This window comes from Macaca fascicularis, chromosome 2, assembly GCF_037993035.2.
Source record: "Macaca fascicularis isolate 582-1 chromosome 2, T2T-MFA8v1.1".
Lineage (NCBI taxonomy): Eukaryota > Metazoa > Chordata > Mammalia > Primates > Cercopithecidae > Macaca > Macaca fascicularis.
Window position 1 is genome coordinate 127,044,433 of NC_088376.1, and position 27,117 is coordinate 127,071,549.

The 27,117-nt window shown below is 39.7% G+C and overlaps 1 protein-coding gene across 20 annotated transcripts in view; it reads left to right on the forward strand.

The window, feature by feature from the left end:
* Positions 1 to 27,117, forward strand: part of ATXN7 (ataxin 7) — a 141,203-nt gene that overhangs the window by 99,000 nt on the left and 15,086 nt on the right. For 16 of the 20 annotated variants that reach the window (XR_012431310.1, XR_012431311.1, XR_012431313.1 and 13 more), the window contains 4 exons: positions 18,608 to 18,860; positions 20,889 to 21,148; positions 21,623 to 21,705; positions 26,816 to 27,081. Coding sequence is in view for 16 of the 20 variants with exons in the window: in XM_045385910.3 (XP_045241845.2) it covers positions 18,608 to 18,860; positions 20,889 to 21,148; positions 21,623 to 21,705; positions 26,816 to 27,081 (862 nt within the window). In the remaining 4 variants the exon portion in view is untranslated. Of the gene's footprint in view, positions 1 to 6,467; positions 6,662 to 17,148; positions 17,174 to 18,607; positions 18,861 to 20,888; positions 21,149 to 21,622; positions 21,706 to 26,815; positions 27,082 to 27,117 lie in introns of those variants that run through there. The other 4 variants (XM_074032614.1, XM_005547532.5, XM_065540893.2 and 1 more) reach the window with 2 other exon arrangements.

Sequence of the window (27,117 nt, forward strand, 5' to 3'; positions counted from 1 at the left end):
TTATTCCGCTTCATTAATGTATTTTCACTTAACCTGACTCCTGTTGATGGACACTTAGATCTTCAGTGTTGCGTTACTGTATACAGTGCCTTAAGGACTGTTCTTCTTTGGGAATGTCTGTCAGTATTTCAGCATATTGATTCTCCACATGGAACCTGGTCACAGTGCCCTCCAGGTTTGTACTACTGTGATTTGATGAACTACTTCAGCAGTTCTGATTTGGGTTGCCACAATAATAAGGCAGTGAAAATGTGAGTTTCTGGCAATATCTATCTATCTATCTGTCTATCTATAAATTGTTTATAATGTATATATGTATCAAAACATTACACTGTATTGTAAATATATAGAACTTTTATTTGTCATTTATACCTTAATAGAGGGAAAAACAGTTGGAAATTTTTTTTAAAAAAAGGCTTAATAAAAATTAAGAAATTATTATTTAATATATATATGAATTGTTAATATTCACCAGTGTCACTCTTGACTTGCCTGCTACATGTAGAAGTCATTAGCTATTATAGGATGGCCATGCTTCAACTTTAAAGGAGATATTTCAGGAAATAAATCCATATTTTATTTATATTTCCTAAAAAGTATTTTTCCTGACAGTCATTTCACAAGACTGATTTGTACGTTGACTAAGACCTGCGATTTCAACCCTGCTAAGCTGTGATCTTACATATGACCAGAAGAGGGAGTTTTTATCACTTCTTGATGCTGTGGTACCTACTACCTGACTGGAATAATTCCTCTGATGTATGTACTAGTCCAAGTCCATAAAACAAACTGGTTTGGGAGGGGCCCAACAGCTAAATTTAGCTATTTCCCTTATCCCACATTATGTGTGTAGAAATCCCAGTCTTGAGGTTTACTTCAAAGTAATTTTATACCTTTTCATCTTGTGCATTTATTTGAAGATTAAAAAAATAAAAGAATTATTTCCATTTAAAATAAAATACAAACAGCCCCTGATCACACAATATAGAGTTCTTGATTTATATTCTCTTCAGGTCACAAACTTTGGAATGAAATTTGTTTCATTGCCTCTTATGCTTGATATATTTCTTAAAAAGGTTGTTAGAACTTCTGTTTTGTTTTCTTGAGACAGAGTCCTGCTCTCTTGCTCAGGATGGAGTGCAGTGGTGTAATCTCGGCTCACTGCAACCTCCACCTCCCAGGTTCAAGTGATTCTCATGCCTCAGCCTCCTTAGTAACTGGGACTACAGGCATGTACCACCACACCCAGCTAATTTTTGCATTTTTAGTAGAGACAGAATTTCGCCATGTTGGCCAGGCTGGTCTTGAACTCCTGACCTCAAGTCATCTGCCTGCCTCAGCCTCCCAAAGTGCTGGGATTATAGGCGTGAACCACCACACCTGGCCTACAACTTCTAATACTGAAGATGTGTAGTGAGCTTTAGAGAGTTAAGATGTTATTTTGCCAAAGTGGCTAATAGGCCTTTTTCTGTGTGATTCAACTGTGGTCTGTTGTGCTACTTGAGTCTCAGCCTGCTTAGCCAAACAAATTAAGAGAGTGACAGTAATCAAGACACACTTGTTTGATGTAATACCAGAATTTTGTATTTCTTTTTTTTCTTCTTCTTCGAGACAGATTCTCAGTCTGTTGCCCAGGCTAGAGTGCAGTGGCGCAGTCTTGGCTCACTGTAACCCCCACCTCCCGGGCTCAAGCAATCCTTCCACCTCAGCCCTTCTAGTACCTGGGACTGGAGGCACACGCCACCATACCTAGCTGATTTTTGTATTTTTTGTAGAGACAGGGTTTCACCATGTTACCCAGGCTGGTCTCAAACTCCTGGGCTCAAGCAATCCACCTGCCTCTGCCTCCTGAAGTGCTGGGATTACAGGTGTGAACCACCCCCCTTGGCCAGAATTTTGTATTTCTTTAATTTTTCTTCAGCTACCTTCACAGTGCATTTTTATAACAAATTTTTTAGACCAACTCTTTCTTTATAGATTTTTTGATCGGCATATGAATGTATTAAATATGTACACCTATAATGTATTTTTATGTAAATACACAAATGTAATCATCTCAACTGTTTTCAGTGCAGCCTTTTTCTTATTTCATTGGCTCTTTCAACTTACCTGCCTTCTCTAACTGTAGCAGTCCGCACTACGCTATAAATCATACATGCTGCATTCTTAGTATGTAACTTAGTATGCTTCCTTCTATATTTTTCTCATGCTTCTAACTCTATCCAGGCACATAGAATCATGTATTTTATTAGTAGGGGCTTTTGGTGATAGTTTTACAAAAAAATGGATCCTATTATGCACACTTCTGCTCCTTTTCTACTCAACAATACCTCATGTAAATCCATTCACAGCCCTGGATAACACTAATCCCCTCTTTTTAATGGTTGCATACTGCTCTAAAGTGTAGCTGTGCTGTAGCTTCCTCTGCCAGGCCCTCTATGGACATTCATTTTGTTTCTTGCTTTTTGTCTCTGTGAACCAAACAGCAGTAACCACTCTGGTACATACATACTTAATTACTGGTGGTTTAGTTTCTGTGGGATAGAGTCTCAGGAGTGGATTCCTGGGTCACAAAAGATAGTTATTTGCAGTGTTAATAGCTGCTGCTGGATTGCTTTCCAAAAAGGCTATAATACTTTATCTCTACCAGTCACTATAAGAGTATCTCCAAAGGAGTAGATGTGTTTATTTTTCTAAGCTTCCATTTATTTTTCTAAAGCCTCTTAACAATGTTCCTTACACACACACACACACACACACACACACACACACACGTATGATTAATTTTAATTTGAAGTAAATTTCTCAAACAAGCACGAGTCTGAGTAATAATAATATGAGACAGAGATCTTTCAAAACGAGTGATTATTTTAAAAAATATTTAAACAATTATAGGCAGTTTCCCTGGCATCTATGGGAAATTTCTGTTCATTCTGTATGGGATTTACCTTAAGGAAGAAATCTCATTCTTTTATGCTAGGATTCCTCTGTGCAAAATGTGAGGCCTCCTACAGGATAACAATTTTGAGTGTGATTAATTGCAAGGCCAAGGAAAAACTATGGCCAGTTTTGTTTCTGATCTCACTATCCTCTTTGCAGTTGGTATGATTGGTCACCTTATAACAGTGTTCATTGTGTGTTTCAAATAATAACTGGGCTGAGGTCAGACTGTGGTTAACTCAAAGCCTGTGTAAATCAGGCCATGAAAATATATTTTATTTGCCTGCCTTACACACATGAAGTGTGGGTGAGCCCTGGAGAGCCATCCACCAAAAGATAAGCTAGAGGAAGGCTGCTGCATGGTTTTAGCCTCCAAGGTGAATTATTCCCATTTAAATTTCATCTCCCACCTCTCCTAATCCAGTGTGAGTACCTAATGAGCGCTGGATAATAACATAGCAACATTTCTAGGTGAAGCTAATCTGATTCTGGATAGCAGGCTTCCAGGCCCACAGCCGAATGAATTGCTTGGTATTTCCAAGTTTGAAAATACTTTTTTCCCCTTTCAAGTGCTCCTTGGCAGCAGGTAAGGAATGTTAAAGCTCCTGTAAGTGCCAATTAAGGCCAATTATAACTCGCCTGGCCTGCTGAGACAGTGAAGTGGAGTTAGTGGAGACTTGTATTCCTGTAAAATGGAGAACTGGCTTTCACCAATGACAGGAACACAGTATTTCATAACTGCCAGCAGCTTGTTTGTTGCCCTCCAGAACACTGAATGACACCTCTGCTGGCTTCTCAAGGATTCCGTTTAGGAAATCCCAAGATTTGTAGGGGACTTGACTAATTTCTATAATAGAAACCTCAGTTTTTCTGTTTCTGTTTAACTCTTCTTTTCTATCATCCATCCAGTTTCTCCTTGGCTGTAATCATAATAGCTAACATTTGCTGAACGTTTAACAAGTGCTGGGCACTGCATTACCTGCGTTATCTCAAATTTACTCCTCAACCCAGGCTTGTGGGAGGAGGGAGTATCAGTCCTTAGCTCTCCAGAGTCTCTTGCCCATGGCTGCACAACTAGAAGTGCTCAGACTGCAGGCTGGCTGCCCCCTGAACCCAAACTTAGAGTGCTTCTCCTAGCCTCCTGCAAGTTTGCTTGTTTGCTGCGAATAGGCTAATGCACAGTTCAGAACGCCCTTTGTGCACTAGAGTAAAATTGACATGTGTACACCGTCCAAACCACAGCTGATACATATAATTTTTGGTCAGTGAGGCACGGATGTTATTCTATTAAGATGTTATTTTAGTCTGTAGTTTTTTTTTAGTCTGTAGTCTTAATTTTTTTTCTTAGGAAAAAAGAAATATGACCATGTCCCCAGACCTAAACACTTATGTCTGAGCCATCACTGGGATATTTAATATCAAAATAAACTTTATTTGGATAGGATATTGAGAAATGATTTGAAGAAAATTGTGATAATGCTTTACAAGCAGAACAAAGCAGTATTTGCTTAAACATTTTATTCAGGGCATTAACAGGGGCACATGTGAGTGTTTAAAATTGAACTTTGTTCTCAGTTTCTATGTATTTGTGTTATTGGTATACAAAATTATGTTTTCCTGGCTTACACGGCCATTCATTCATCCCTTTTCTGATGTAGGTCTTAAAAATGTTAAAATTGTTTTTCTCTTATTTCTGAACTTAAATATAGACGTGTGTTTGTAGCATTTAAGAACATTTGCTAAAATTCACCCTGGTTTTCTTCAGTGTCGCAGAATGACTTGATTCTTAGAACTGTCTTGGATTGGCTGACTCTCATAATGATATTTTTCCCCACTGGTACAATCACTGTGTACGAAAGGGAATATTAGAAAAGCAAGCATTTGTCCTTGGGAGGCCAGCAAGAAGTCTGGGTCCTGTCGTACAAGTATAGTGATAGGGAAGTGTGGTTTAGCTCAAGAAGGATCCTCCTACCCTGTTCTTTTCTGCTATTGATGACGTTAAGGAGATTCCTTGGCTACCCCTGCAGGGAGGGCAGGTGAAGTAGAGTAAATACTACTAAGACCTGTGGCAATCAGGTTGTACAGCCATGGATTTTTATTTATTTATTTTTTTTTTCTAGCTTAAGAAAAGCTTCAGTGAATTAACTTAAAATTCTTATTTTCACTAATGAGCTTTTGAAAAGATTTGGGAGATGTATCCGCATCCTGTGCTTCTAAGGCTTGCTGATGACTCTTCCCTTGGGTTCTCCTAGTGTCTTTTAAGGGCTACCATAGTTTTGGATTGTATGAACGTTATTGTAAGGAATCTCGGTGGTGGGGGAGGGTTTGGGGGAAAGTGGGTTTCAGAAAATCCCCTGGGTCTTGGTATTGCTGACATGGTTGGGATCTGAATCCCTGTGAAAATAGGGCAGTGCAGCTATTATTCTTTTGCTTTAGAGTCAATTTAGAATTTGGCCCGATAGAAGACGTTTTCATGCTTGTCTAAAAACTCTTCCCCACCCATTTCAGGCTAAATCATTTCCACATATGTAACTCATGACCTCCTCCCAATATTCTGTGTGGGGTGATAGGATTTTGTAGAAGAATCTTTTCCCGCTTCTTTTGACATTTAAAAGAGTTCGTTTTGAACTATCAGATTTCTAAGTCATTATTATAAAACTCAGATCACTTGGCAGTTTTTTCTATGTCACTTGTGGTGATTTTTTGTTGTTTTGTTTTTATTAGAACTCTGTCACCTGGGCTGGAGTGCAGTGGCGCAGTCATAGCTCACTGCAGCCTCAAACTCCTGGACTCTTGCCTTACCCTCCCAGGTAGTTGGGATTACAGGTGTGAGCCATTACACCCCATTCCATGTCTATTTGACAGTAGATTTGTTGATTGGCCAGAGAGAGGGAGCATGATAGGGATGATAGGGAAACAGGCCAGGAAGACACTATTTCCAAGGGGGCACTCAGTGAGAGAAATTCTTGGATTTAAAAGTATGAAAGCTTTAGTCAGTCCTCCAGTGATTGAACAACAAACTGGACAAACGTGGATATGAAATTACACATATTTTACAAATATGCACAGAAAGTGGGTTAAGTTTTTTTGTTACTAGATTTAGGAAGGAAAAGTATGCTTAGGAATAATAAACTTTTTTTGTAAAGTTTAGCAACTATAGATAGTATAGGGGAAATAAAACCTGGAAAAATGCTGCAGGCATTTTATAGAAATGTTTAATTTTAAGACCTTTAGGTCTACTGAGACTTAAAATGTAGGTTTTTAAATAAATCATGTAAGTTTTGTAATATACCTGGTAGTAACTGTGTCAGTTTAAAGGCATTCAGAAAAAAATTCACAAAGTATAAGTAATTTGCATTTTAGCAGGTTAAACTTATAGTATTCCATCTTCCCCAGTTTTGACAAGTTGCCTTTCAAATAGAAAGATTAATTTACACCGTCCAGGACGCCTGGTATGACCATATTAGATGAAATTAGACTCCACCCCCTGTTTTCTGTTGATCTGCCAGGACCTTTGTAATTCAAGTGCTTTTTACAGTAGTAGCAAATGTTACATAAGCCCAAACATGGAGCATATTTGGAGTTGGTGGGCAGACCCAAATCATGATGCAAGCCTGCAGTAGCAAGTGTGCAATGAAGCACAACCAAATTCTGTGAATGGAAGGTAGCAAGACGCCTCTCCAAAGCAGCCCTTCTGCGCAGGAGCTGAAAGCTCCACTGGGTAAGTTTTCTGAGGCAGTTTTCAGAGGCTGGGCTTGGCTCAGGGCCCAGCTCTGGATGAGCCTGTGGACGGTGGGGTAGGTCTTTGCTAACCTTACACAGAACCAAGCAGAGTTGGGAAGAGTTTATGCAGGCCTCTTTCCTCCTGGCGTTTGTCTTGCCCTGCCAGCAGGCCAGGAGGGCTTCGCTGCTCAAGTAGTGGAGGGAGGGAGCCTGCAGAGCTAGGGGATCAGCGTGGTTAATCGCAGCCACAGGGATTAGCTGCTGCAAGCTGTCCACAGGAGCCATTCTGAAATGTCATTTGAGTGATCTGGCCAAAGTTCAGATGCAGACAGGAGTCGAGTTTGTTATTAACTCCAACAAAATGCTGAGGTTTGCACCAAACAGTTCCCATATCTCAAAACAGAGAGAGTATTGGTTACGTCGCTCTCTAAAAATGGAGGAACGTTGTAACATGTTTTAACTGTTTGTTTTTTATCTTACTTGTGGTAAGTGAGGTTTCATGACAGGCAGTTTGCAGTGTTTCCTGTAGAATGTGTTTGAAAGCTGTTTTGTCAGATACTTTAGTTCCACAACAAAGTTTCAAACAAAACACTGCGTCAAGAGGAAGAACAACTTCAAAATACAACCAGTAACCCTGGGAAGTCATTCAGTAACTTAAATTGAGTGTATAAAAATTTAATTATGGACTGACTGCCAGAAAAGATGATTTTTTTCAGTTGTGTTATTAAGGTAGCCAGCAGAGCTAAGCTGATTCTTCTTGGGTGGATGTGGAGGCTGTTCTCAATGTTACCTTACCTGTCTCAGACCTTCTGTCTTCATGCAGGAAGTGAGGTGTCAGTTGAGTTCTTTAGTTTTCAGGGGATTCAGATTTCATGCCTTCTGCAATAATGAGCTTGACCGGATGGTTTTAATTGAGGTTGAAATTTAGCTCCCCAGTTGTAGGACTTTAAATATGAAAAGATCTTAAACCTTTAATCAAATTGCTGTTGATTCTCTATAACTGATTTTTCTGAAAACTCTTGTCAGACAGTTTTAGGTTTGCTATTTCTGCTTTCGTTTTTGCATGTCACTTCTGATGTTTTATTAGTTGACAGCCCTGGCCTGCAGGTGGAGCAGATACTGTTTCTCTTCAGAAAAAATAAATGTGTGTTGCAGACTCATTGAAAACATTGGCATTCCTGAGTAATTAATCACTCATTCCTTATTAAAAGAATGCATAATGAAGGAAGCTGTTAGGCTGTGTTCAAAATGTGAGGTTTTTCTTATTTCCATGTTTTGGTCTTCAGGTATTCTGCCCTCCCCCACCCAGAATAAGGTGATAGAAAAAGGATATAAAACTAGTGGATAATAGCAATAAGGATTGTGACTGGCTCAGTGTAGCACTTTTTAGCAGATGGTTTTGTCATTTCGTTGTACCTTGCAGAGTTGCTCTTGTTTGTTGGACTGGGAAGATGATGCTCCCTGTTGGGATTCCTACACAGAAATTTCTATTTTAAAAGACAAAACAGAAACCAAACAAAAACAAGACAGCTCCTCTAATTTGAGTTTTACCAGTTTCCTTTTATTCTCTCTCTTTTTGTGTATATGTAAAAATTGGATTGGAGTGGTAACGGCGTAGTTTTGTTTTGTTCTTTTAAATTGTCTTTTAGCATTTTGGTAATAGCCCATATATTTCATTTGGGAAAGACAGTGACCTAGACCAAAATGAGACTATCGAGATACTTGTGTAAAGACTGAGTATGTTTGATGCTTGAACTACAGATAGTGTAACAAATTGGAAGGCTATACTTACAAAGGTAAATAGCTGAAATTCTAAGGTGTTCTTTTCCCTAACATATAGAGGATTAAATCAAAAGTAGCTAGAGACTAGTGGATTTTTGTTTTGGCTCTCTTTTCTTCTCACAAGTTGGTACCTGAGGTATAGAAACAGTTCAAGTGAATGATGGTGTGAGAGGGAGAAAGGGGAGTGAAATTTTACAAAATGATGTGCATCACTCAGATGGTGAGGTCATGTTTGTTTCAGCCAGGGTGATTTATTGCTGTAGTCTGTCAGCATCATTTGGGTAACACTGTGGTCTCTGATGATAGCAGAGAGAAGTCCTTATGGCTGTTAGCAGAGCAGAAGTGTCAGCCAGCATGTCATTCATTGTGTGGTATCTGTAGTTAGAAACGGTGACAGCAAGATCACAGAGGTGGCATAAACAGTTGGATGGTTGTGTTACGCTCAAAAGCAACAGCATCCTTTTCCCAAAAGGTACTTTCCCTAAGTGTGTGTATGCGTTAGAGAGGATGATAACCCTCGGGTCGAAAGTCTGCACCTTGAACGGGGTTGCAGGAGCATAGAAAGGGCGTCCTTCAGGAACTGAACTGATCACTCAGACCACTCGGTTTTACTTAAGACAAGCTGTTTCATGAAAGAAAAAAAAAAGGGTGTTATACTCGTAGCTGACGTGATCAACTGTTACAACACGCTGTACCTCCTCTTTTTCCCTATCATTCCATCTTTTTCAATAAAATTTTTGGATTTTTTTTAAGCCCTTTTATAACTGTTTGCAAAGAGCTGCAAGTTAAGCAGGCAGGGAAGGAGTATCCCCCAGATATTCAGTAAGTTTTTCATATTTCTCACATACTTGAAAGCAGAGTTCAGAAAGAACAGTCCTCTTGGGAAGAATTCCTGGCAAGAGGATTATTTGAGGTTGCCATATTTCTGCTCCTTTCTTAGCAACATTATTTACAATCCATTCACGCCTGTCCCTTCCCCCACTGAAGTGGAGTCGTTCTCCCTTGTAATCTGCCCTTTGTGATCTGTTCTCTTTCATGCAGCCAGTGTGAATGGGTATGCTGCAGTGTGCGCTCTGCCCAGAGACGTGGAAATGCCAAGAGACCCGAATACTTTAGTTGGGCCTTTATTTCTGTCATAAAGCACTGACTTGAAGAGCTTGATAATTTGATTAGGATCTTTGGTGAAAAGTTGTTTCAAGTGGCCCAAGTGCTATAAATGACTCTCTTTTCTGCACTTTCCCCTTATGTTTTAATTTAAAAGCACCTCCGCATTAGGGGGAGGAGAGATGCATTTGGCAGAGGTAGCAGTTGGAGACTAATTTGTTAGGGCAGCCAGTGTTGAAATCATCCTTTTCAGTTAAATCTCTCTAGTGGAAATGATGCCGAGTGCTTTGTGGCAAGGACTTTTTCTTTCTTAGTGTTTTCCAGTGCCATTTGTAACCCACCTAAGCATGCTCTGAAGTTGCCTCCCAGCCCCAATTTTGGCTAATTGTCCTTTGAGGCACTGCATGTCAGAGGTCAGTTCTGAATTCCCCAACTTGAGATTTGAATGTTCCAGGGACAGTCCCACCGACTTGCTTCCTTTTAAGCAATTAGACTACACTCAGCTCTCTCTGGAATAGTTTCATCAAGTGCCTGGGGAACATAAAGAAATTGGATCAAAGATAAAGCAGATTTAGGATTAAAAAGAACCTGTGACTACAAAGAGTGGATGGAGTAGGACCATGTTTGCTTGTCAGGCCACGTGTGAGTGCTTTTAAGAAGAATAAGAAAATTTAGAGGGAAAAGTTGACAACAATGAAAGTAGTGAGGAAATATGAAATGCTTAATGTTCATGTGTAATCCGTATGTAGTGATATGTAGTCCATGTGTAGTGATTTGCAATGGTATGCCAAGTATTTTTTAATATTCATTAGGGAAAAAAATATATATATGAAACTCCTACATCAAATACAAAGTCATTCTTTCAGAAATATTATTGCTTAGGATAATGCTAAATTAGTACCTAGTCGGCCACTGAATTTTTAAAAATATATTAAGTAAATAATCGTCTAGATATTGTGCAGATTTGGAAAAGGATCCAAAGTATGATTTAGTTGTGAATAACAGAAGTTTAGGGAAAACACTAGTTGGGAGCAAAGTACATGTGTAAGAAAAAAGTGCTGAGTTTGTTTGTTTGTTTGTTTGTTTGTTTGTTTGTTTTTTTAATGCAGTCTTTATTTCTAGTCTGCCTCAGGTCCTGCTCTTGGATGTTTTCTTAAGGAGTTATAATCCTTGTGAAAGACACATAATGCCAATTGACACCTCCTGAGTTGTGTTTGGTGGCCTGGAAATGGAGTATGACAGTTTGGATTAATTGGGAGCTGTGTAATAGCAAGCTGCAGTTATTTTTCAACCTGGACATAAAAATAAACAATAAATAATTTTGTGAAGGAACAGCTTGATGAATGACCTAAAGTTTTAAAACTGAGCTTTTGATATGTGCATTGTTGCTTACTATGACTGGCCAAAGACTGTGTGCATGTTTACCTGTGTTTTACATTTTATAGCCATGTATAACCTTCATTATTGAAAGTCCTTGCTTTAAATGACCGTCATTATGGGATGTTTGTGGAATGGAGCTGTCAGAAGGCATGAAGTCGTGCATTTCTTGAAGCATGCATTGGTATTTCTCATAAGGCCCGTCCATGCCGAGTGCACACTGTTTAACCTTAACTGACTGAGTCTATCTGAAAGTATGAATGAGTTTCATTTAAAGAAAAATTTGTGGGTTTTACTTAGAAAATCTGCCCAAAATTTCCACCTTTGGATCTGTAAACTGAATTTGAGACTTGATCTTCATTTTATTCTATTTGCAGTTTTTCGTGAGTGTCTTCTGAATTCTGTGAGGAAAATGAGCCAACCTTTTATTTGTAAAATAACTTTATCTTGAATGAATGTTCTTTTTGTTTGGTATGAATTTGCTAATTTTTAAATGAATTCTTAAAGTTGCTCCCCTGAGCTCCTATCTTAGAATAGGTTGATATCTTCCTGAAATGGCATGTAAAAATATGTATACTAAATCCTTATCACACTGGAGAAGATAACTTACGGTAAAGAGGGTTTGGTTTGTTCTTAAGTGATTTCTACTTTCTTTAGAAGTCAGGAGGTGTTATTGGCGAGTACTTTTCTGTCTAAAGAAATAAGCCTGTAGCTGGCATCAGCCAAGCTAATGGGGTATCTGTCTTATGTGCTGTTGAGTTCCCAGTACTTGGTCCATAGTAGGCTCTGTGCTGCAGTCTTTGCAACTCTTTATCATTTAATCCACAGCAGCCCTGCAAAGTAGGCTTGGCAGTTGAAGACACTGCCAACGAGGATGGAGTGAGCTGGTTTCCCAGGTTCACCTAACTAGTAACTGGCAGAGCAAGGATATGAACCCACATATCCCTGACTCTAAAGTTCTTATCCTTTTCAGGTAATCTTTAAAAAAGTATTTTTATTTGATTTGGATTCTATTCAGGCTGATTACTCAACCCATACATATCAAGACTGTGCCCAACAGCCCTGAGCCTCTGCTGGGAAGGTGACCGTAAACAACCTGAGAGTGACTGGAAGCACGCATATTGTATTGTCTACTGGTTGGTGGGTCCAGCCTTACCCTATTGAGCAGGTGTTTGCTGATGGTCTTTTGTAGAGCATCCTCATCTGGAAACTGTGTTTAAGTTGATTCCTTTTAACCAAGCTATAAAGACAGCCCCAATTGGCACGTTCTGTCACAGTTTACTCTTCAGACTGATGCAGGATTTTTCTTCTTGGTCACACTGCAAGCCAGGGATGCCCGGCCAGCGATGCCATGCTTGGGCCTCCCTCGGCCACGCTGGGTGTGCCGCAGCTTGCCTGTGTTATAGGTTGTACCTGCATTTGGCGGTTCCTGAGCTCTTGTATTGCACCCAAGAAGAATGAGGATACGTGGAGCATTGGAGGGTGAGAAAAGTGGAGAACAATTTTATTGAGTGATGGCAACGGCTTTCAGCAGAGAGAGAATTTGGGGAGAGGGGGTCTAGGGCCCTTTATGGACTCAGAATGGGGAGTCTGATTGGTTTGCGAGTATTCAAAAAGCTTTAAAGCGAAGGCACAACTCAAAGGTGGGCATGACAGTGTAGAAAAACCAATTTGGAAAGGGTAGGTATATATAAAAACAGGTGAAGGGTGGGGACCAGAGGAAAGCATCCCAAACGGGAAGACAAATTCTCAATCCAGTCCTAGGATTTAACTTGTAGCTTGACTTTCAGGCTTTAAACTGTCTTCAACTTGGAGGTGGGTTTTCGTCGGAGACCCTCCCCTGTCTGTCTAGGCACTTGTCTGCCTCTATCAAAACCATCTTGGATGCTTTAAGACCCTCCAAGCAGAGAACTGCTACACTGGCTGACACACTCATAGCTGATTTTTAGCTTAGCAACTTCCAAAATGGAAAGGTGAAATTGAAAACAGTCTGGATTTCCCTTAAACATATTCTGGATCCCACCCTGAATATACCAAAAAACTGTCATCGATGACAGATGTTCAGCCTATGCAGACTTGTACACTAACAACCTGCTTTTGCCGAGCACTTGGGGAGGATGGCCTTCTTACTGATTTATGCCCCAACCCTCACCTTTATCCCTGCCCCTCCGTGATGTATTATGACTTGCTAATAATGCCATTTCAGAGCAGGCAAGTTGCCTTGTGCTTTCACCCAGGTGCTGGAGTCAGCCTGCCTGGGATTGCACCCATCTTTGCCTCTTAAGTAACCATGTGATGTTGGACAACTGACTTGAGTCCTTTAAAGCCTTGGCTTCCTCATCTGGAAAGTGAGGATAATAATAGTATCTACTTTGTTAGAAAGATGGTCGGGATTGAATGAGATAATCCATGTAAATCCCGTAGCATGGTGCCTGGCATGTGGTTTCTACACAATACACAGTAGCAGCTGTTGTTGATGTTGTTGTTCTTGAAGGTGAGATTTCTCATCATCCAGTTGTTTGGATTATAAAAGATTAGTAAAAGGTTTAATAAGATGTAAGAAAAGAGCCCTGAATAAAGGCTATGGGAAGGGTTGCAGCTTGTGAGTTACCATGAGATGGTGGAAGGAGGTTATCTGAAATTGGATGAAAAATTGTAGCATCAGATGTGTTTGGGTGTGGTTAATAACACACATGGTGGTGAACTGAGGTAGATGGTAGAAGTTTGAGGGGTGTGCATTTTGAATCTTCCCACGTGGCTCATTTCAGCCAGTTTTCTGTGTTCACCTGGTATTTCTTACAGATAAAAATCATGAAAAGTGAATGCAAAATTTCAATATGTTCAAATTGTTTCTTAGTATATCGGTGGCTTTGGAATGCTTTTGCATTCTCAAAACAAGCTTTATAGCAGAACTGAGGATATTTAATTCAGGTTCTGTGGGGGTTTCTTAGTAGTTAGCCACTTGCATGATACCCGTTGAGAATGGGACAAATTGATACTGTGCTCAGGAATGATATAATGCCTTGCTTTATTTTGGCATGTATAAAATTGAGACCAGAACACCAGATTTTTCTTCTTTAGAAGTATGTATTTAATAACCGAGTAAACTATATTCATTGTAGAAAGACAATACACAAATGTTTTAAAAAATAGAGCTATAATCCCAGGAATAACCACTTTTTAAAAAGCTTGACATATATCCTTCTAGATTATTTTCAAGTATGAATGTTAGCATTTGGAGTTACAATTTCTTTTGACTGCTGTTTAGATTTGTGCCCTAATTTTGACACTTGCTCATTATAAATTATTTTTAGTTGCTTTCAAAGCAATATTTATGATATAAAAAGATCTAATTATTTGCTTTGAACTCCTTTTTGGTGTGTACCTGGGTGTTAATACTTAAAATTTTTTTTTTAAATCTCAGAATGAATTCAGAATTATAAGCTTTGTATTCTCGGTTGCATTCCATTTTGGAAGACCTATACAGAGGTGTCCACCCTCCTATACCCACTAATATCCTGCCCTTGCCATGTGACGTATTAAAGCCACAAGGGAAAAGAGCCCCATGAAACTCCATCTCCCTCGCTTCTCCCTAGCACAACACACACGTACACACTTAGGCATGTTTGTCTTTCCTTGTCTCTGCTCTTTCCTTGTGTCTGTACTTGTCTGTCAGTCGGCCTGTCTCTCCCTTGCTGGAGCCATTCATCATGCCCTCCTCATTCAGGGACAGAGTGTGCTCTCTCTGGGCTGGTGCCAGATCCTGGAGAGAGGAGTGCTTTGAAAACTCAACTTGGCCTCCTCAGCAGACCACATTGCAGTTGTTCTCAGCATATGGCCACCGCTTTGTCCACTTAATATAGGGTCCCTAACCCCACCTATAATTTGCCCACTTCTCTTCAGATCTGGGAGCAAACACTTTTTTAAAGCTAGATGCCCAGTTTAAAATCTTATGAAAAATAAGAACTCACAGTGGAAGGATAAGGGGAGTCCAACTCAACTATAATTAAATTTGGTTTTTCCTTCTTGCTTTCTTGTCGGGGGAAAGCCAGATGCTGTCCTTTTCACAGAATAAGTTACCAGTCCATGATGTTAAGGAACAGCTTAATTCAGTAGCATGACAAGAATTTGAGCTGACACTTTTCAGCCAGAATCTCAGTTACTTACACACACTATACACACACAATCTGTTTTAAATTTTAGTGAATGAAAAATTCACATGATAGATTGTCATTCTTAGTTTTTAAATAGTTTTTATTGTTACTGAAGTAGAAAATAGAATTTTTTTGAAATATTATCGAGACATCAGTAGACTTTTAATGTTAGGAAGCTTTGAACCTTGATTTTCTAGTGCTGAATCCCATATTAAGAGTTAATAGATAAGAAAAGAAGATTTTAACCAAAGAAAACAAGGGGAGGGTGGACAATGATGGGAATAGAAAATTGAAAGGACAAGCTTAAAGTTGCAGTTAGTTCTGCTATAATACAACATGCATTCCTAAAAAATTACTGCACAATGCAACATTATGCAACAAAAACCACATGAGGCTTATTGGGAAAACGGGGTAATGGCACAACATTCAAAGACCTCATCAGTGACACACACAGAAAAACATAGGAACCTAATGAAAAGGGTAGCACAGTCTTACAAGTGTTAAATGCTCAAAAAAAAAAAAATACATAAATACTAGAATAAACATGGCAGTTACCTGAAAAGACCTGGCATTTGCTTGTGGAAGGCGTGAGAAGGGTTGCGGCTTGACTGTGAAGTGATGGAAGGAGGTTATCTGAAATTGGATGACAAATTGTAGCATCAGATGTGTTTGGGTGTGGTTAATAACACCCATGGTGGTGAACGAGGTAGATGGTGGAAGGTTGAGGGAGTGTGCATTTTGTGTTTTCCCATGTGGCTCATTTCAGCCAGGTATAGTTTTCTGTGTTCACCTGGTATTTCTTTCAGACAAAAATCATGAAAAAGTGAATGCAAAATTTCAATATGTTCAGATTGTTTCTTACTATATTGGTGGCTTTGGAATACATTTGCATTCTCAAAACAGGCTTCATAGCGGAACTGAGGGTATTTAATTTGATTGAGAATTTTATCTAATCATTTGATCTTCAAAGAAAATACATCACACATTTGCTCTGAGACACCTGCTTGAGAATTCTGATACCTAGAGTGTACTTCTTAAAAGTTAAAGTTCTAGTTGAGGGTTTTCTCTGTCTTCTTCATATCACAGACATGCCCATCCTTTAGTGCACTGTTTCAGGGGGTACACAAGGTGATTTTTGTAGATAAACATGGATGAATATTTTAATGTTTAGTTTATATAATAAGCTTATTGAACTTACTGTTTCACAGATACTATTGTTTTGGAAAAACCTATCTCAGCTGAGGGTAGAGGTGCCCTGCTTCACCCTGGGGCCCATCTGGAAATGGATTGGGAGGTGGTTTCAGGTTGTCTTTGGCAGATGGGCACTACTGGTGAAGAAGCAGTAGGAGACGAGGAATGCTAACCATTCTGAAATCCTGTATGAAGAACTGTCCTGTCCAAAATACCAATGATGTCCCCATGAGAGACTGGTTAGTATTAGAGTAAGGAGGAGGAGGAGGAGGAGATAATAGAATTGATAATGTAAATTAAAATGTTGAGTTTAAAAAAATAGTATTTTATGTAGCTTTGGTAAGAACGATGAAAATAGTTTGCAGTTGATGAAAATTTGGAAAACACTAATTGAGGACAAGTAGTAGTGGCGAGCTTCATTTGACAAACCCTTTAGTGCCTTGTAGCAGACAGTATTCTCAGTGCCATGCACATGCTAACTTACTCAGCTGTGGTTAATGGTTCTTGAGGCATTAGCCTAGTCTACTGTAGTGTCTCAACCGTGGCTGCACAGTAGAATCAGACAGGGAAACTTGTCAAAACTCTGGATGCCTAGTCCACACCCCAAACCAATTAAATCACAGTCTCTGAGGGAGGGACCTATGCATCAGTGTTTCTAAAGCTCCTTATGTTATTCCAGTGGGTAGCCAAGTTGACAGCCACTGGTCTAGGGCTTTCTAAAAATCACTCCTTTTCACAAGAAAAGCTTTACTAGTCATGCAGAAGTTAATTGAAGACCTCTGTCCCATGCCTTACAGAGAAAGACGATGGAGACATGGCCCACAGAAGCTGTATCGTCTAAGGCAGGTGACAAATGCAAACGCATGTTTACAATCCTGGCTGACAAGTGCTGATGCTTAAAAGTATGTTCAGAGTGTTTTGGGATCATAAAAGAGAGAAAAACTAAATTTAAAAAAAATCTTCAGATGCCAAATTTGGAAAACTGTTAAACTGAATTTATTTTAGTTTTTTCTTCCTTATACACAACTTTCATTTTGGAATGAACAAAAAGCAAAAGGCACTTATAAATCACTATTAATTTAACCTTCCTAACTTGATTGTAGCCTTTGTGTAGTTGAGTTGGAGAATAGAAATTTGAATTTTGTCTGTAGATAGCTAGGATAATAATTTTGTCCTGGTGTGGAACACACTCTTAAGTACTTCATAAGCCATCATTGAAGTAATGCCCTTCCAGAAATAAGTCACCACAGTTTTACCAAGAAACTCAGGACTGCTATAAGAAGATCTTTGGAAATAAACCATTGAAGTCTTACTTGTGGTCACTGATTGTCATGTGCCTAATGTTTTAAATACTCATATAGCTCCTGTATTGTGATAAGTCAATGTTGGATCACATGCATTTTAAAACTTAGAGTTAAGCAAATGTGTAATTTTAAATTAATTAATTAAAGGCAGCCACTAAGGTACTTGAGTGGATAAACTTACCAAATAATTTATTTGTTTCTGATGGTAACATTCTTCAATAGCTCTTGATTTATGTTAGTATGGATTACCTTACTCTAAGAAAACCTGATTCTCCAGTGGATAGATTTATTTTCAGCTAAACCTTTGTAGTCTATACTTAACCATGAATTACTTCCTGGTTTAAAAAACAGGCGTAGCTATTTGTGGTATTTTTGTCTTGCGCCTTTGGCATCTTAGTGGTGTGAACCGGAGCTATGCCATCTGTAGTCAAGTGAGATTATTAAAAAAATGGGGGTGGGAAGTGAAATGATTCACTGGAAAATTTCAGCACAGATTCTTAGGGAACGATAAGATAACCCTAGAAGCATTCTTATTTGTGTCATATGCTGGTGGGTAGTGACAGGGGAAAAAAAAAGGTACAACTTGTTTCTTAAGATTTTGCTATTTTGAAAATCAGAGAGGTGCTATGTTAGAAAGGAAGGAAGAATTGCTTGCAGTGTCAATTAGCAGAGCTCTGCAGATGAATGAATAATTTTCCTCTCTGTCAGTGCAAGTTGGAGCCAATGAGGTTCATTGCTAGCATACAAAACCCAAAAGGCAATATTCTCATGTTTACGATGGTTGTTTAATTTCCTGATGTGATAAAACGCTTTATGCTGAGATACTTCAGAAACAGAAGGACCCGTTCCTAGAATGTTAAGTAAGTCTGTGGGGCTTAGATGAGCCATTTCTGAAGGCTGCTGAGTTTAACATATCTTCACTTAATGATATGTGTTTTAACCTGAATATATTGATTTCAGGGAATTCTTCCAGAATTACATTCGAGATTTGCCTGAAACATGGTATCTTTTTTTCTTCATTTTCCTTTTCAGAAAGAAGACATAGCTCATCCAGCAAGCCTTCTTTGGCCGTTCCTCCCACTTCAGTATTTTCCTTCTTCCCTTCTCTGTCCAAAAGCAAAGGAGGCAGTGCAAGTGGAAGCAACCGTTCTTCCAGTGGAGGTGTTCTTAGCGCATCCTCATCAAGTTCCAAGTTGTTGAAATCACCCAAAGAGAAACTGCAGCTCAGGGGGAACACCAGGCCAATGCATCCCATTCAGCAAAGTAGAGTCCCCCATGGTAGAATGTGAGTATGGCCAAGAGGGTTTTTAAAGCTTACCTGCTGGAAATAGAGCTGTGTACACCAGTGGCATCCGAGAGTGCCTGTGAATAATATAGAAGAGAGCCCACTTGGGGAAGAATTCAAATGTATGTTATATTGTTTCTTGATGTTTCCCTATCATGTCATAGGAAACTTTTCAGAGTAGTAATAGCAATGATAATAAGGTTACTAATATTTATTGATCCATTCTTGTGTGCTAGCTGCTGAAACCTAACTCTATGTGTATACTATGTCACTTATCACAACAACCCTATGGAATAGGTACTGTTACTATCCTCGTTTTCCAGATGAGGGGAAGGAAGCTCCATGAGGTGGGGGAGTTTGGTCCAAGAAGGCCTCAAGTCACATAGGCCTGGATTTATGTCCCACGTCTGTCACTTCTTAGCTGTAGGGGTTTGGGCAAGGCATGGTTTCTCTCTGAGTCTAAGAATAACAGCCACTGTGCTGGGTTATTGAGAATATTCTAGTTAATATATGTCTAGCACCTGGCATAGTCTCTGGCCATAGGAGACAGTTAACAAATGGATACTGGCACTCCTGCTACTGCTGCTATTGGTAATAGTAATGATAAAAAGATGCAGAGATTCCTAGATGCCGCTGTAGAATTTTCTGGGATCTGCAGAGCAAATAGGGAAGCAGTGCTTCCTCCCTTCAGCCTTAGGTTCACATCACAGCAGTGATGAGGGAACACTGAAGGAAGTTCACACCTTCCAGGCATGTCTTTGGCAAGTTTCTATGGTCACTCAGTAGATTGACAGGCTTCTTGAGGTCACGTGAGGGAACAGCCATGCACTCCAATAGAAACATACTTCGCATTGTTGGGGTATCCCTCAGCCAAGTGGCGGATGGCTTTTCTCAGGCCAACCTGCCTTTGGAGGGTATACCACACATCGTAGGTCCAAGATCTGGTAACCTGGTTAATCTCAGGGCAGGGTCCAGCACCTGCTGCTGCCTAAGGACCTTGCCAGCTGGGAGAGGATGTGACATCTTGCAGTCTCTCTACTGCTCTCAGGCTATTCCAGGTACAGCTGTTTGGGGCTGTTTGTCCTGGTTGCTAAGCCCCCAGCCCCTGTTCTTCTGTCAGAAGTACAGTACAGCAAGCTTGGTTTTTGTTCTGGGAGCTGTCCGAAAGCCAAAAAAGGTACCAGTGGTAGTGTATAAGTCACTGGCTAGCTTAACAGCTGTTAGAGCACTGACTCCACTGAACAAAGTTTATACAACCACATTGATTCAAATCTTCTTTACTTAGAGCTAGGCCTTTAGATAGGAACCAGGCCAGTTGTTAGCTTCCTACCAGTATTTTCAGTTTTACCAAGCAAAATGATAGTGTCAATAATATTCCAAGATTCATTCCTTTGTTAGTGGCACAGGTATTCCCTAAGCTCCTGTCATAGAAACATTTTTCAAGGACTGGAGAATGACCACTTTAGTGACACAACATATATTTATTAAACACTAGTCTCCCTTATTGACAGAAGCAAAGAACCTCCTCTTGGAGATATGTTATTAAGCATGTTTGAGTTCTCATAAGTCTTTAGTGACATTTATTGGAAATAGTTGCTCACTCAGAAGTTTACTTTGTTTTGATGAATCCTTTATTACAAATGGCAGTCCTCAAAAGATAGTCTCTAAGGGTTCTGCAGATAGTCTTTGGTTCTTTTAGACCTTCTTATGTTTTGCTTCTTATAAAAATTGCATTGCTGCATTGGGTATCAGGTCTAAGTCTCCCATTGGCTCCTGTGTAAAATTTTTTGAAATGATAAAAGACCAGGCAAATCTGATGGTCCACTGAGGGTTTTGCCTCACCAGAAGGGCTTATAGGCTTAATATATATGAACCTTACTAACAGAATTCATAAGGAGCCTTCCAAGAGGCTGGCCCTGTGCAGCGCTTGGGTAGGCCCAGGCTCTACCCTCATCCCTCTGGCTCACCATTCACCTGGGGGCTGCTGAGGCACTCAGTCACTGGTTTTCTCACTTTGTCCTATGACAGCATGACGCCCTCTGTGAAAGTGGAAAAGATTCATCCGAAAATGGATGGCACACTACTGAAATCTGCGGTGGGGCCAACCTGTCCTGCTACTGTGAGTTCCTTAGTCAAGCCTGGCCTTAACTGCCCCTCAATACCAAAGCCAACCTTGCCTTCACCTGGACAGATTCTGAATGGCAAAGGGCTTCCTGCACCGCTCTCTCTGGAAAAGAAACCTGAAGACAATTCCAATAATAGGAAATTTTTAAATAAGAGATTATCAGGTAACTTCAAATTTTCTTTCTTCATAATGCTTCTCTATATAGAGAGAGCATTAAATGGGCATTCATGGGGAGCAAATCAACTGCAGTCTAGAATTCCTATTTTTAAAACTGGTCACCTTCAGCTTTAGGAGGAAGTTCCTTAGTTAATGTGTTTGTTCTCTTCACTCTTGGTTTTTAAAGAGCATGAGAGTGTATGTGTGTAGGTCATGTAAAAGTAGCTTTCTAGTGGTGTATTTCTGAAGGAAGTAATACTTAATATCTTTTCTGTCATCTGATGGCAGTAGTCACCCCGTCTTAGTGATGTTGCTGCTTTGTTGCAGCGCTCACACATTGTATATATTTTTATTTATTGATAATGTGGATTTTATTCCAGCTATAATTTGTCTAACTGTTGATTTCTTCTATTTTCTTACTTACAAAATACATGGAGGAGAGTTTGTCAGGCCACATGTAATGCCTGTGTTCTTTTGACAGAAAGAGAGTTTGATCCTGACATCCACTGTGGGGTTATTGATCTCGATACCAAGAAACCCTGCACCCGGTCTTTGACATGCAAGGTGGGTGGACTTCTGAAAGTCAAGCCAACTATCCTGATAAACATGGGTGACCGGGATGTACCACACTGCTCGCAAAGTCTCTCTGACCCAGAGAGGATGCTCTGTGGATTGTTCTGAATTGTGTAGGTGAAGGAATAACTTGGAAGAAAGCCTCAGATTGACAAAATGTGAAGTGTGTTGTTATAAATTACAATCTTGACAGAGGTTTTGTTTCTAATGAGCAGTGTTGTATCCACAGGAATAGTGTTCTTTCCAAGTCAGTCTGTTATTTTTAAAGACTTTTAATATTTCCATATGGAAATGTAATATGAGAGGCTACCCTTGACTGTGCTGTAAATTATACTGACTTAAAGCAAGTCCAGAAATTTCCTTTGCATGTGTATGAACATTTAACAAATGTGTCACCCATGGTTCTTAAAGTTTAAAAAACCACTTTTAAAAAAAATCTGTGACTTTGAGGTAGCCCTGTTTTCTAGTGTAAAAAAAAATACTGCAAGCCAGGCGTGCCTGTAAGTCCCAGCTAGTGGGGAGGCTGAGGCAGAAGGGTTGCTTGAGCCTAGGCGTTCAAGTCCAGCCTGGACAACATTACGAGACCCATCTGTTTTAAGAGAAAAAACTAGATAAAATATATAAATAATTTATACACAAGTTAAGAAAATGTAATGGTCTTCCTTTTTGCTCTGGGGTCTTCCTTATTTCCTTTAAAATGCCAGTATGTTAATAAGGTATATTTGCTGAAAAGTAAGGGTTATTGATGTGGGGGGTGGCTTCAGGTCATCAGTGAACACCTCTACATAAATGAGCTTATGTGTTGATGTGCATTTCTCTGGAGGGTGTCCCCAGCTACCCCCCAGAAAGGTTCAAAAAGCATTCAGAGTCACTGCTTTGAAGTATGTAATTTTAAAACCTTAGAGGGAGGGGGTAAAAATGATAAAAGTTAGTGTTTTCTTCTAAAAATTAATAAAATGGTTAGTGTTTTATTTTAGATTTTATTAAAGTGTATTTGAATAAAGGACTTCAGGCCCTGCCCCAGCCCCCACCCAGTGGAGGCATGTTACAGTCTTCTGGAGTGGGAAATTTTTAAATGGTTCTTACTTTAATTTAAGCTTCTAATTTAATTTTAGTGTATAGATTTTGTCTTACAGCAGTGGTTCAGAACCTTTTTGGGGAAAAGGGTTGGTCAAGAGTGCCTTCAAATATCTCATTTTTAAAAAAAAAAAAAACACGGTCCATCTTTCCAGAATAAAATAGTGCATATACATATACATTCTGAATTTTTATCTTGGATTAATGGATACCCCCACCCCAAGCCCATCCTTGGATTTCTAGGTTAAAAACTCTTAAAACAAACTGCTTTTGTTTTGTATAGGGTACTAATTGGACACACAGTGGTGTAGTCGGGGTGGTGTATGAAGATAGCCATCTGAGCTCTGTAGAATTATGTCAGTTTCAGCTGCCCCTGAGAGAATGTGTGAAAGCATGCCTCAACCCTGTCCACATCATGATCACAACTTGCCATTCTCCTTTTGCCTTCTTCCTGCCTCCCTGGCTCTCAGTAACATGGATTTCTCAGTAATATAGTACCTGTGGGCAATGAGGTTTGCTTTTCTCAAACCCAAGATGTTCTTTCTCAGTCGTTTACAAAGCGTGGCAGGGAACCACACCTTTTTTCTTTCTTTTAAATTTTGTTGTGATGAGAACACTTAACTTGAGATCTCCTCTTGTAACAACTTTTCAAGCGTGCAAGACAGTATTGTTGACTGTGATAGAATATTGTACAGCAGATGTCTAGAACTTGTTCGTCTTGCTATAACTGAAACTTTATGCTCATTGATTAGTAACTCCCTATTTCCCTCTCCCTTCAGCTGCTGGCAACCACCACTCTAGTCTTTGAGTCTGTGAGTTTGATTTTAGAGCTCATATAAGTGGAATCATGCAGTGTTTAATATTTCTGTGACTGGGTTATTTATCTTAGTATAATGTCCTCAAGGTTCATACTTGTTGTAGCATATAGCAGAATTTCCTTCTTTTTAAGGGCTGAATAATATTCCAGTGTATGTATATACTGCGTTGCCTTCATCCAGTCACCTGTTGACAGACATTTATATTTTTTCTACATCTTGTCTATTGTAACTAGTACTTCAGTGAAAATAGGAGTTCTAATAGCTCTTTGAAATTCTGATTTCAGTTATTTTGGATAAATACCCAGAAGTGAGGTTGCCAAACTTTTTTTTTTTTTTTTTTTTTTTGACTCAAAATCTTCAAGAAGCTTGACATTCTTCCTGTGCCTTTATTGCTAGGTGGACTGACTTTGAATGGGTCTGCATTTTTCTCCCATCTTCCTTTTCAAATGATACGTGCTCCCCTTGTCCTTCTTTAAGGGTGTCATTACACTCTGTGGCATTGGGCTAAGCCTGTTATTGCATTAATATGTCTTCAGACCCAGCTCGTCATGAGATCGGCATAGAACTAGCAGAAAATGCAGCATCCACCAGGCCTGCCCTTTTATAGGATGCATTGACTTTTTTTCATTGTTTAGTCAGTTCTTTTCCTTTTCCTTGCCTTCACTTTGGTCTGAATCTATTAAGCTCGGTAGGGCTAAACATGCCTGCGTGTCCCTACCCTGAGTGTTTCCCAAGTTGCTGCCAGGTGTCTTCTGTCTTAGGCTTAGAACGTTATCTGTTCTCTTCACCATCAGGGGATTTGCTGCTCTTCGTTCCCATTACTCATTCTCTGTTGTCCGTCTGCCACCCTTACTGCCCCTCCTCACTTCTTCATGTGTCTAATATCCCGTCGAATTTCCTCTTTGCCTTCCATGCAGAGAGATTTGTGACTCCTGTAGCCTTTGTCCATTCACTCATTGTAGAACTTTTTATTACATACATCTGTGAACACCGACCTCGCTCATTCTAGGTCCCAGGGAATAAAGGGTTTAGCACAATAACCGCATGTTCCCTGTACTTGTGGCGCTTACAGTCTGATGAAAGAGATGGAGATTATTGATCACCAAAATAAGTGTAAAATTACCACTGATTAGTTATAAAAAGATGAGAGGACTACATTATGAAAGCCTGCAAAAATGAAGTTTGGCCAGGGAAGGCTTTCTTGCCATAGGAACATTGGGCTGAAATCAGTATGATGATTTATCTGGACAGAGAGGGATGGGAGAGGTAGGAGAGGTGGAGGAAACAATATGTGTGAAGGTTCTGTGACAGGGACAGAGCAAATTCCTTAGAACCTTAAAGCCAACCACATGGCTGAACAGAAAGAGGGAGGAAGAGGTACACAGGACCAAAGGAGCAGGGATCAGTAAGCAAGGGTCTTAACAGTGTGCAGGGCCCCGGAGCCTAGTTACACAGTCAGTCTTTATCCTGTGAGCCTTGGGCAACCCCTATCAGATTTCTGTTTGGAATGTTCTTCACAGCTCAGTGGAAACCCTACTTACTCTTCAAACTGAGCTGGGAAAATGTATCTGCCTGCTTTCTTCATTTGGCTGTACTGTGCTAGGCACTGGGGACATTCAGGCTGAGGAGAGGTTTATACATCTGATTGGAGAGACAGGCAGGTGGACCAGTAATGTATGTTCATTTGTTCTTTCAACACATGTTGGAGGGCCATTATTTTTATAAACTTTTTGTTCAAAGCATTTGAGTGCCAGGTATTCTTCTAGAAGCTGGTACAACACAAACAAAACAAAGTTCCTTGTCTTCATTTAGGTTACTTTCTTATGGATATTTTTCATATTAAAGAAAATCAAGTAAAAATGTAAAAAGCTAAACACATTTATCTGTGCCAGGTTAGATTATTTAGGTAGACATAGTTTGCGGTGTGTCTCGTAAGGAGGTGGGTTGTGTTATTCAACTGAAAATGGTAGTTAGAAGCATAATTCCCTTTTTAAGTCCCTAAAGTTGTAGCAAATATGCCAATACATTTGTATTATGTATAGGGGTATGCACACATTTACAGTATTTTGTAATATAAAAGAAGGAAATGTAGGTAAATTCGTGTATGTTTATGGATATGTGATTGGGGCCACTGTAGCTTATGTAAACTCGTCCATTCCTCAGGATTAGCATCTCCTTGCATTTTTACAGACTGAGATCTCAGCAGTATGGAATGGTCAGGTTTAACTTGAGTAATTGGACTTGATTGCCGATAAGATTTGCCCAACTCTGACCAGTTTACACTGGTACATTCGACTGTATCTTCTGTTAGCAGTAGTATTAGGCTTATTTGTTTTGTTTTGTTTTAATGCCAGTAACTATGAAATGTGTTTGGACTACAGGCACATTTTCTTACAAGATTTGCTTCAATCACAGGTTTGTATTGGTTGCCTTAAGACAAACACTGCCATAATTTGACTTCTCTTTTTCCTCTGTGTGCCCATTTCTTAATTTTGAAATTAGACATTGTCTGAAGACGCAGGGGTATTGTCCATCCCATTTCCTTGATTTCCATAGCCAGTGTCTGTCTATAGGGATTACTTTGTCTCCCTTCCTGTTCATAGCATTTCTTCTCAGCCTCATCTGTCCAGTGCTTCTTGGCTGTGGCAGTCTGTCTGCAGAATGCTTTGGGCCACTTTACGTTTTTACATGGCATTTTCATTGGAAAAGAGAGATGCAATTGCGTTGAATTTTTATTCTCTGGAAGTTACTAAAAGAACACTTTCTGATACATGTTTTATGGAATAATTGTTTCTTCCCTTTAACATTCAAAATTTTAAATGGTTCAAAGAGGGTTTTTCTAATGGAGTTGATAAGAGCCCCCAAATCCAAATTGCTATTGTGTCACAAAACGTGAGTACTTGTCCTATGGCACTAATGGTTGCACTTAGTTACATACCAGGTGTCACCGCTCACATTTCTTCTTTCTTCTGATGGAAATAAGATTTCCAGATTCTTCTGCATTTAGAGCCTAGAATGTATGCTTCTAGTCTAGCTAGGGAGAAAATATTGGGCTCTTAAGGTTTTTAGCTTATCAAATGCTGAGTACCCTTTCACTATGCTTATGGTCTAGGTTGCTTTTTTATTGGGAGTGGTGTTTGGGGATATAAGGCAGACCAAAAATTAATTATGAGATTCTTCAGTTTCTGTATTTTTTTGGTCCACAGACACATTCCTTAACCCAGCGCAGGGCTGTCCAGGGTAGAAGAAAGCGATTTGATGTGTTATTAGCCGAGCACAAAAACAAAACCAGGGAAAAGGAATTGATTCGCCATCCGGACTCTCAGCAACCACCGCAGCCTCTCAGGGACCCGCATCCCGCCCCTCCTAGAACGTCACAGGAGCCGCACCAAAACCCTCACGGAGTGATTCCTTCCGAATCAAAGCCTTTTGTAGCTAGTAAACCTAAACCTCACACCCCCAGTCTTCCAAGGTAAGTCAAGCCCTCCAACTCTTTCTTCCACCTTCA